This window comes from Mandrillus leucophaeus, unplaced genomic scaffold, assembly GCF_000951045.1.
Source record: "Mandrillus leucophaeus isolate KB7577 unplaced genomic scaffold, Mleu.le_1.0 Scaffold379, whole genome shotgun sequence".
Lineage (NCBI taxonomy): Eukaryota > Metazoa > Chordata > Mammalia > Primates > Cercopithecidae > Mandrillus > Mandrillus leucophaeus.
In genome coordinates, this window is record NW_012104020.1 from 1,348,857 (window position 1) to 1,359,527 (window position 10,671).

Here is a 10,671-nt window from a genome sequence, read left to right on the forward strand (position 1 = left end):
AGATGGGGTTTTGCCGTGTTGGCCAGGCTGGTTTCGAACTCTTGACCTCAGGTGATCCACCCATCTCAGCCTCCCAAAGTGCTGGGATTACAGGCGTGAGTCTCCGTGTCTGGCCAGGTTTTATATATTTTTAACAGACGGGGTCTTGCTGTATTGCCCAGGCTGGACTCAAAACTCCAGGGTTTGCCAGGCACAGTGGCTCATGCCTGTAATCCCAGCACTTTGGGAGGCTGAGGTGGGCCGATTGCTTGAGCCCAGGAGTTCAAGACCAGCTTGGGCAACATAGTGAGACCCTGTCTCTACAAAAAACTTGAAAAAAAAAAAAAAAAAAAAAAAGCTGGGAGTAGTGGCCTGTGCCTGTAGTTCCAGCTACTCAGGAGAGCTGAGATGGGAGGATCGCTTGAACCCAGGAGGTTGAGGCTGCAGTGAGCCATGTTTGCACCACTGCACTCCAACCTGGCCACAGAACGAGACCCTGTCTACAGAAAAATTAAAAAAAAACTCCTGGGCTTAAGCTATCCTTCCACCTCAGCCTCCCAAGTAGCCACTACAGTACTACAGGAGTGCTGCCACCGCACCTGGCTTTCCACTGTCTTTTTAAAAAACGGAGACATAATTCACATGCCATAAATTTCACTCTTTGTACATTTTAAAGTGTAGAATTTAGTGGTTTTGAATATATATCCCAGATTGTGCAATTATCACCACTATCTAATTTTAAAACATTTTCATCACCCCAATAGAAACGCTGTACCCATTAGCAGTCACTCCTTCTTTCCTCTCCCTCTAGCTCCTGGGAGCCACTCATCTGCTTCCTGTCTCTACGGATTTGCCTATTCTGGACATTTCATATAAATGGAATCACACAATACGTAACCTTTTGTATCTGGCTTCTTTCACCCAGCATAATGTTTTCAAGGTCCATCTATGTTCTAGCTTGTATCAGTACTTCATTTTTGTGTGTGTGGCTGAATAATATTCTATGATAGAACACATTCTGTTTATTCACCCATTAGTTGATGCACCTGTAGGTTGTTTCCACTTTTTGGCTACTGAAATTATGCCTCCATTAACATTTGTTTGTAAGTTTTTGTGTAAACATGTATTTTCAGCTCTCTTGTGTATATACCTTTGGAGTGCAAACATATGGTAACTCTATGTTTAACTTTTTGTGGAAAAGACTCCATTGTCATCCAACTTTAAAGATTGCTGTTGACAGCCTGGGCAACATAGTGAGACCCTGTCCCCACAAAAAAATGAAAAACTTTGCCAAGTGTGGTGGCACATGCCTGTAGTTCCAGCTACTCAAGAAGCTGAACCCAGTTAAGGCTGCAGTGGGCCATGATCATGCCACTGCACTCCAGTCTGTGGGCAACAAAGTGAGACTTAATCTCTTAAAAAAAAAAGGCAAAGGTTGCTGTTAAGAAGTCTGAAGCCTTTCTAAATCGGTGTGACCTTTCTTTGTTTTATCTCTCTCCAGAAGCTGTAGAATCATCCCTTCATCCCCAAAGTTGCAAAAATTTCATAATGATATGCCTTTTTATGGGTCTGTTTTCATCAATTGATCAGTGTACTGGCTGGGCTTTTTTCAATTGTGAAATCTAGGTTGTTAAGTGCTGGATGATTTCCTCCGTGGCATGAAGACTGCTACTTACAGCCGTGCAGTTTGTACACTGCACAAAGGTGCTCTGCTGAGGAGGTGGGTGGGGGCCAAAATGTATCCCGGATTCCATTCACTAGACTGTGTGCCTTCACCTGAAGCTACATCTGCTTGGAGGAGGAGCATCTTTTTCATTCACCAAGCTCTGTGCCCACAGGATGCATTCCCTCACAGTAGGTGTGTTTTCCTCACCTTTACACCAAGGTGACCTATAACGCTGGTGGTGGCCCTGCCCTCTTTTTTCTGTATTCACTCTTTGGGATTCCTATTATTCAGACATTGGATCTCCCAGATTTAGTCTTAAAAATCCCTATATTTTCTCTCCTTTTTCCTAAACAACTTCAACAAACCCTTCTGAACCCTTTGAGGATTCTGGGATATCTAGAAGGTTGGTTCTAGGTTTTCTCCACTGCTGATTTAGGATTCCACTTTTCTCCTGTCTGCTACCACTTCTTCACCTGCTTTATATTTCTCAAATTTTGTTGTTCTGTCTTTCACTCAACTAAAATTATCTCAGTGCTATCCATGTGACAGGCCCTGTTCTAGGTTCCTAGGGTACAGTAGTGAATGACATAGACCAAGATTCCTGCCCTCAAGAAGCTTACATTCTAAAGGGGAGAGCAGAGGATAAGCAATAAATGTAATAAATTATATACTATGGTAGAAAATAAGTGCTATGGGGGAGAAAAGCAAAGTAGAGTAAGGCGGTGGATGCAAAGGTGGGAGGCAGGGAGGAGGCACGGGCTGAAAATTTAAATAGAGAAGTCAGGTAGGCCTTATCAAGAAGGTGAGATTTAGGCTGGGCACGGTGGCTCATGCCTGTAATTCCAGCACTCTTGAGAGGCTGAGGTGGATGGCTCACCTGAGGTCGGGAGTTCAAGACCAGCCTGGCCAACGTGCAAAACCCCATCTCTACTAAAAATACAAAAATTAGCTGGGCATGGTGGCAGGCACCTGTCATTCCAGCTACTCAGGAGGCTGAGGCAGGAGAACTGTTCCAACCCAGGAGGCGGAGGTTGCAGTGAACCAAGATCATGCCACTGCGCTCCAACCTGGGTGACAAAGTGAGACTCCGTCTCAAAAAAAAAAAAAAAAAAAAAAGTGAGATTTAAGCAAAGATGTGAAGAAAGCGAGGGAATCATCCATATGAATGTAGAAGGAATATTCCAGGTGTTGCTTGATGATATTGTATCCTAAGAAAAGAAAAAGAGTATTCCAGGCAGAGAAAACAGCCAAAGCAAAGGCCCTAAGGCAGGAACAACCAGTGTGTTCAAATAGCAACAAGAAGGCCACTGTGTCAGCAGCAGGGTCAGAGAACGGGAGGTAAGTAAGGAGATGAGTTCAGGAGGTAATGGAGGACTGAATCAATTAAGGTCTTGAAGACTATCATAATGTCTTGATTTTATGGCTTATGGTGATCCTCCTGCCTTATCCTCCAAAGTGTGGGATTACAGGCATGAGCCACAACACCCAGTGAAGTAGAGCCATTGCAAGGTTTTCAGCAGAGGAATGATATGACCTGTGTTTTAAAAGGATCGCCCTGCTTCTATAATTAGAAGACACTTTGGAGGTCAAGAAGAGATGCAGAGAGACCAACTAGAGGAGCTGTTGCAGGAATCCGGATGAGAGATGAGGAACGTACCAGTGGAAATGGTGAAAAGTTGTCATATTATATATATTTGAGAGGCAGAGTCAAAATATATCTTGACAGTTTGAGTGTGAAATGAGAAAGAAACAGAGGAGCCAAGACTGACTTCATGGTTTGGAAGGATGGAGTTACCATTAGCTGAGATGGAGAACATGTAGGTGGAGCAGGCTTTGGTCGGGGGAGATGAAGTGTTCAGATTTTGACATGCTAAGTTTGAGATATCTATTAGATATGGAAGTAGAGATGTGAATATGTAGATGGTTAAATAAATCTGGAGTTTTGGAGAAAGGTCTAAGCTGGAGATACAAAATCCAGACTGGTTGGTGAATAGATGATTGGCAAAGGGAGGAAAGTCTCGGTGGGAACACTGAGTAGAGACAATTCTGAATGTTTTGCCACGAAGGGGAGCAAAGAAATGGTGTGGTAACTGGAGGAGACAATGGGGTCAACGTTTTGTTTTGTTTCTCAGATGGGAAAGATAACAGTAGGTTTGATTCTGATGGGAAATCCTGTAGAGAGCAAGAAGTTAACAATGTTGAAGATAGAGAATTCCTGTAGCAATGTCCTCAAGCACATGAGAGAGGATGGGCTGTTGTTAGAGTAACCATACATTCTATATTTACCTTGGAACAGCCCAAGTTTTTGCTTGTTGTTCTGGTGACTTCTCCAGTTAGCATCCTCTTTCTCTCTCAAGTGTACCAATTTGGACAATGAATTACTTGACTACCCTGGATCTACCGCACCAAGGGAGGAATTGGCGTAAGACAGCAAGAGGATAGAGAACATAGGTGCAGATGAGAGTGAGGGGGTACGTGTGTTGGTGGGAGTCTACGGAAGTTGCCTTCTGCTTGTGTCAATCTTACAGTGAAGCTCAAAGCAGAGTCATCAGCCAGAGTGAGGATGGGAGAGGAAGTTGTTGGGACTTTGAGAGGACAGGAATAGGAATTAAATATTGGTGTTTCTTTTTTCCTGATCTTTCTATCGTTGTGTTTTATGTCTTCTTTAATTAATTAATTAATTATAGAGGCAGGGTCTGTCTCTGTCACCCAGGCTGGAGTGCAGTGGTGTGATCATGGCTCACTGTAACCTTGAACTCCTGGGCTTAGGTGATTCTCCTGCCTCAGCCTCCTGAGTAGCTGGGATTACAGGCATGAGTCACCATGCCCAGTTCCTATGTCTTCTTTTTCTTTTTCTTTTCTTCTTTCTTTTCCTTTACATTAGTCTTAGTAGGAATTTCAGATGTAGCAAAATTGAATGCATGTTAATCATCTAGAAAAGCATTATTCATTCAATTTCTTTCATATTTTAACTTGGTGGTCTCCAAAGTTAAGTGCAAGCACCCCAGAAGATTTTTTTAAAAACTATCTCTGGGGTGCAAGAAAAATATCAAAGATGATTCTGTTGAGACACTGACAGACAGACAGAAAGAAAAATACCAAAGGACTAAGGACGTTTCTTTTTTTCTTTCTTTCTTTTTTTGGAGACAGGGTCTCACTCTGTCACCCAGGCTGAAGTGCAGTGGCACGATCTTGCCTTACTGCAACCTCTCCCTCTCAGGCTCAGGTAATCCTCCCTCCTCCCACCTGAGCCTCCCTAGTAGCTGACACTAGAGGCCCACACCACCTTGCCTGGCTAATTTTTGTATTTTTTGTAGAGACAGACCATGTTGCCCAGGCTGGTCTTGAACTCCAGGACTCAAGCAATCCGCCTGCCTTGGCCTCCCAAGTGTTGGGATTACAGGCGTGAGCCACTGCACCCCACCAAAGGACTTTTCTTTATAATGTTTTTAACTCATTGTTAATTTCTACTTTTTTGTTTAAAATGTTTTAAAATAAATAATTTATAAATATATATATATATATATATATATATATGGGGGTCACATACTCAGTGTTTGTTACTGATAGAGGTACATGATCAAAAGAGCTTGGAGGCCACTACATTAAACTATGAATTTTGTAAATATAATTTGCATTGATTTAAATTTACATATGACTTGATTTATAGCTATATCATTAAAAAAGCCACTACATGTGATATTGTACAGCAATTATGTGATATTGTATAGAAATTATGCTTGTGACATTGTACAGAAATATGCTTGCAATGGGAATGAAACTGATTCCAGCATTCATCCTGGAACAAACTTCCCCCCAAACTTCGATTACTCGAGAAAAATATGTTTTTAACTCCCCATGTAACACTGATATTTTTCCTGATAAATCTGGGAGGCAGTACCCTACAGTGCCTTTGGGACCACATTAAATTAACAATGACATATTAAGTGCCTGATTGCCATGGCAGATGTAAGTTCTCCTGCCTACAAAAAAACTGATTGAAATTTGCATACATGACCGGGCACGGTGGCTCACGCCTGCAATCTCAGCACTTTGGGAGGCCAAGGCAGGTGGATCACCTGAAGTCAGAAGTTCAAGACCAGCCTGGCCAACGTGGTGAAACACCATCTCTGCTACTAATACAAAAAAATTAGCCAGGTCTGGTGGTGCAAGCCTGTAATCCCAACTACTTGGGAGGCTGAGGCAGGAGAATGGCTTGAACCCGGGAGGCAGAGGTTGCAGTGAGCCAAGATCGCACCATTGCACTCCAGGCTGGATGACAAGAGCAAAACTCCGTCTAAAAAAGAAAAGAAAAGAAATTTGCATACACATACCCTTCTATTGCTGCAGGGACCTTCAGTTCATTGTGTGTGGCTGTAATATTAAGGAGTGACTTGGGGTATGTGAACCAATAGAAATGAGAACGAAAACTAGGAGAACTAATGAAGAAGAGGAACAGCAAAAAATACAGCTGATCTTGGATTGTTAGTTGAAAGGAGCAGTTACATTTTAGCTTTTGTACTTGAAGCTTAAGTACTTCTTTCTTTTTGCTTTGCCCATCTATGCTAATTATCCATCATTCCCAAAAGATTTAATTTTATTAATCCAGTGTTAAAAGCAGAGATCCATAAATAGAGTTTTAATTCAGAAATATCCTACTATAGCCCAGTGTTTCCAGCATAATGAATTCACTGTGTAATTAAAAGTTTGATTAAACTAGAACCTACAAAAATATCATGTTTCTGAACTAATGTCCATAAATAGACTCAAAGGTCGACCCAGTATTCTCTATACATTAGATGTATTCAAATAATTTACTATACACTTTTCCAAAGCAAAGCAAAAAAAAAAAAAGCGTTATTTCTATGGTTATAAAAGAAGCGTTTATCTGCTTGAAAAAATTACTAAGTCTGTGTGAGTGGGGTCTGTCGTGGGCCAAGCTGCAAAGATCTGGCATGCATCTACCACAAGAGGGCAGTAGCACTCAACCGTTAATAGGGAACCCAGCAGAGCGCTGGAGGCTCATTAGAGGAATCATTAGAGCAGGTCGTTAACGCATCAAGCTCTGGAAAGGACACGGAAACAGGAACCACCGTCCAGACACTTTCGGAGCTTCTGTCTCGGTAACAATAAGACAGGAAATAAGCAACAGGGTCTTGTGAAAGAGAGCGACCTCGCTCACCATCCTCGTGTCGTTGAATCACCATGGAGATGGCGACTAGCTTAATAATGGCTGCAGATGGGCGTCTGCTCATGTTCAGATAAGAACACTGTGGCAGGGGTCAAAGGAACAGAGCTCTTCATGGGCATTACGGAAGGGCGGAAGAAAAGCTGAGGGGAGCAGCAGAGCTGTTCTGTCTCCGAAAATTAGGACTTTTAGGAGTGTCCTAGGTTGAATTTTATTTTATTTAGCTTCATATCATTGAGACATTAAGACTATCTTTAGAAACCTGTGTCATTTACCTTGTAGGGTTTCCAGGAAACTAATTCATAGAAAGAGAGATGAATTGGCCGGGCGCGGTTGCTCATGCCTGTAATCCCAGCACTTTGGGAGGCTGAGGCGGGCAGATCATCTGAGGTCAGGAGTTTGAGACCAGCCTGACCAACATGATGAAACTCCGTCTCTACTAAAAATATAAAAATTAGCCAGGCGTGGTGGTAGGCGCCTGTAATCCCAGCTACTTGGAAGGCTGAAGCAGGAAAATTGCTTGAACTCAGGAGATAGAGGTTGCAGTGAGCCCACAAGGTGCCACTGCACTCCAGCCTGGGCAACAGAGTGAGACTCCATCTCAGAAAAAAAAAAAAAGAAAGAAAGAAAAGAAAAAAGAATTGTAAAACAAATGCACCTTCAATATTTTAAGTACGTATGTCGACTGGTCTAGTGTTGCCCATAAAATGAATTGTGATCTCATGAGCAGCACCTCTTTTTGTTTTTATTCCTAATTCTCTCTAATGTTACTGAGCTATAATCTGGAAAGACGTTTAGTATTTGAAATACCTAATTCATTATTCCTTAATTTAATGTTTCAGTTTAACATTTATTGAAGACTTACAATTGAATGAGAAAAGACAATGCCAGGGTGGTGTGTGTGTAAGCGTATGTGTGTGTTAAAACAGAGCATTTTAGAAAATTAATTGGATCCACGTTTTAAAGTCAGCTTCAAATAAAAATTGAGACTTGTGAATGTTTTCCACATTTTATGTGCCTTTCCTATCCCGTAGTATACCTTTTGTTGTATAGTTCCTTCCAAACCATAGGACAGCTAAACCTAATTCAGAGAATCTTATTCCTTTGTGTTGATAAAAGACAAGAAAATAAAATATGTTCTGCTTAGCAATTCTAATAGATCATTGCCATTACTGTTAATAAGCTATTGGATGGAAGACTTGATATTTAAAAGCTTTTGCTCAATTAAAAAAAAAAAGCCAGGTGCGGGGGCTCATGCCTGTAATCCCAGCACTTTAGGAGGCCTAGGTGGGAGGACTGCTTGAGGCCAGAAGTTCAAGACTAGCCTGGGCAACATAACAATACTCCGTCTCTATGATTAAAGATAATGAATAAATTATTTCTTTATAATTATAAATAAATAAATAATAAAGCTTGAACTCAATTATAACTAAATGGTTTACTCAAATCAGCAAACATGTATTGGGTTAGGCAGTGAGTTAGTCACTAGGAATAACAGAAATGAATAAAACAGACTTGTGGGTGAGAGGCATCTGAAAGAAAGGGGGTAGTTATTATTATTATTATTATTATTATTATTTGAAATGGAGTCTCACTCTGCCACCCAGGCTGGAGTGCAGTGGCACAATGTCAGTTCACTGCAATCTCCACTTCCCAGGTTCAAGTGATTCTCCTGTCTCAGCTTCCCGAGTAGCTGGGATCACAGGTGCCCACCACCACGCCTGGCTAATTTTTGTATTTTTAGTAGAGATGGGGTTTCACCATGTTGGCCAGGCTGATCTCGAACTCCTGACCTCAAGTGATCCACCCACCTCTGCCTCCCAGTGTGCTGGGATTACAGGTGTGAGTCACCGCACCCAGCTAATAGTTAATATTTTTGAGCAACTACTCTGGGACAGATCTTCACAAATATTTTCTCAGCCTCTGGTCCCAGCTACTTGGGAGGCTGAAGTGGGAGGATCACCTGAGCATGGGAGGTCGAGGCTGCAGTGAGCCATGATCATGCCACTGCACTTCAGCCTGGGCAACAGGGCAAGACCCTGTCTCAAAAGAAAAAGCAATTCTTCCAATTTTGTTTTATGGGAGAAGAAACTGAGGCTCAGAGCAGTTAAGTGACAAAACTCATTGGTGTAGAGCCAACATCTGTTAAACTCTAGATAGTCTTTCCATTGGACAGAACCCACATCTGTTCAACTCTATATAGTCTTTCCATTGGACCATTCTATTTGAATATTAGTCACTGACTCCTGGGAAAAAGCAACTTTTATGAATGACAGTTTAACAGTTTTCAATTTTAAAAACTTAAAACATATAATGGTGTGCAGTTACTACATAGCTTTAAATAATTTTTAATTAGAAAACATTTCAAACATGCAAGTATAGAGAATAACACCTGCATAGTCATTATGAAGCTATATTCTATATCCAACCTTAACACTGTGTTTGAGTTAGACTTTCTAAAGAAAACATTATAAGAACAGTTAAGGATTCCTATCCTTCCTCGATCCCACTGTCTTCTTGTCTTTCCCTAGAGATAATACTATCATGAATTTGGTATTAGTTTCATGCATGATGTCCTATTTTTACCATATGCTAATGAATCCATAAATAATATAATACTATCTTGCAGGTTTTAAAACTGTTTAATTGTGTCCAAAAGTACATATTATTCTATAACTTACTTTTTCTATTGAATATTTTGAGATTTATTCATGAATACAAATAACTAATTCTTTGTTAACTGCTGTCAAGTATTCCATTGTATGACTACACCAAAATTTATCCATAATCCTGTAAATACAAGATTCTGCTTGGTTTTGACTCAAAACATATCTAATGAACTTTAGTCATAATACTGGAACTTATCATCTTAATAGTGAAGTGTAAAACTATCCACTCTTACTTTTTTCTTCCTGATGCAGGTCATTCCCGAACCGAAGTATGGAAATTTGGTAATGTTGTCATTGAACATCTATACCACTGGATACACATCTGTTCAGCTCTCACGAAGATAACCAAAAAACTAAATAGTTCTATTACACCCCCGTTGCCCTCCAAGACTGACAATTACATGTATGCAAAAATGCCAGGGGAAGGTTTGCAAGAGAAGTGATAATGAATGATAATGGAATTGGTACTGTATTTAGGATCCTTTGTTCATGTTCAGTTTTGTTTGTTAACTATAAAATATTTTCCATTGGAAAGGGGTACCCATAAAAGTCTTCTGCTCCTAACATTTTTCTCAGCACTTTCTAAACCCAAAAGTGGTACCTAAGAAGAAATTTAGCCAAAAAATATCCAGCGAAGGTAGCCATAGCCAAGTGTATTCAAGTATGTTATAGAATATATTTGAAAGCTTCCTTTCAGTTTGAGCTTTGTATCTGCTGTGGAACTGTTATGGTTGATTGAGTAGTTATTTTTCATTCTTATAAGGTGCAAAGTAACAACTGAGGATTTAGAAAACAAGAATACCAAACAGAATACCAAATAATAAAGATAAACCAAAAGAATACCAAATAATAAAGATTTTTAAGAAATGGACTGAGAATTGTTTTTCTAATTTTTCAAAGACTTATAGCATCACCTCTTCCCTCTCTCTGCCCCCCTACTCTTGCCTTAACAACTCAAGTCATTTTTAACTTATTAATTTTTAATTTTTGTGGGTACATAGTAGGTGTACATATTTATGGGGTACTCAAAAGTGATTTTAATGAACAGAAATTCTTGTGGGAAAATGTCCATGACTCATGGAAAAAAGAAGACACTTTTTAAATGATAAAAACCTCTTCAGTTTAAGAAGTGCAAAAAGAATTTATATTTGTTTAAAGCTTGTTTTTAT

At 40.3% G+C, this 10,671-nt stretch overlaps 1 protein-coding gene across 1 annotated transcript in view; it reads left to right on the forward strand.

The window, feature by feature from the left end:
- EFCAB5 (EF-hand calcium binding domain 5) overlaps positions 1-10,373 on the forward strand; it is a 170,793-nt gene extending 160,420 nt beyond the window's left edge. Inside the window, exon 24 of the mRNA XM_011990371.1 lies at positions 9,755-10,373. Within this exon, the coding sequence (XP_011845761.1) occupies positions 9,755-9,945 (191 nt within the window). The 3' untranslated portion in view covers positions 9,946-10,373. The remainder of the gene's footprint in view (positions 1-9,754) is intronic.
- Positions 10,374-10,671: the final 298 nt, after the last annotated feature.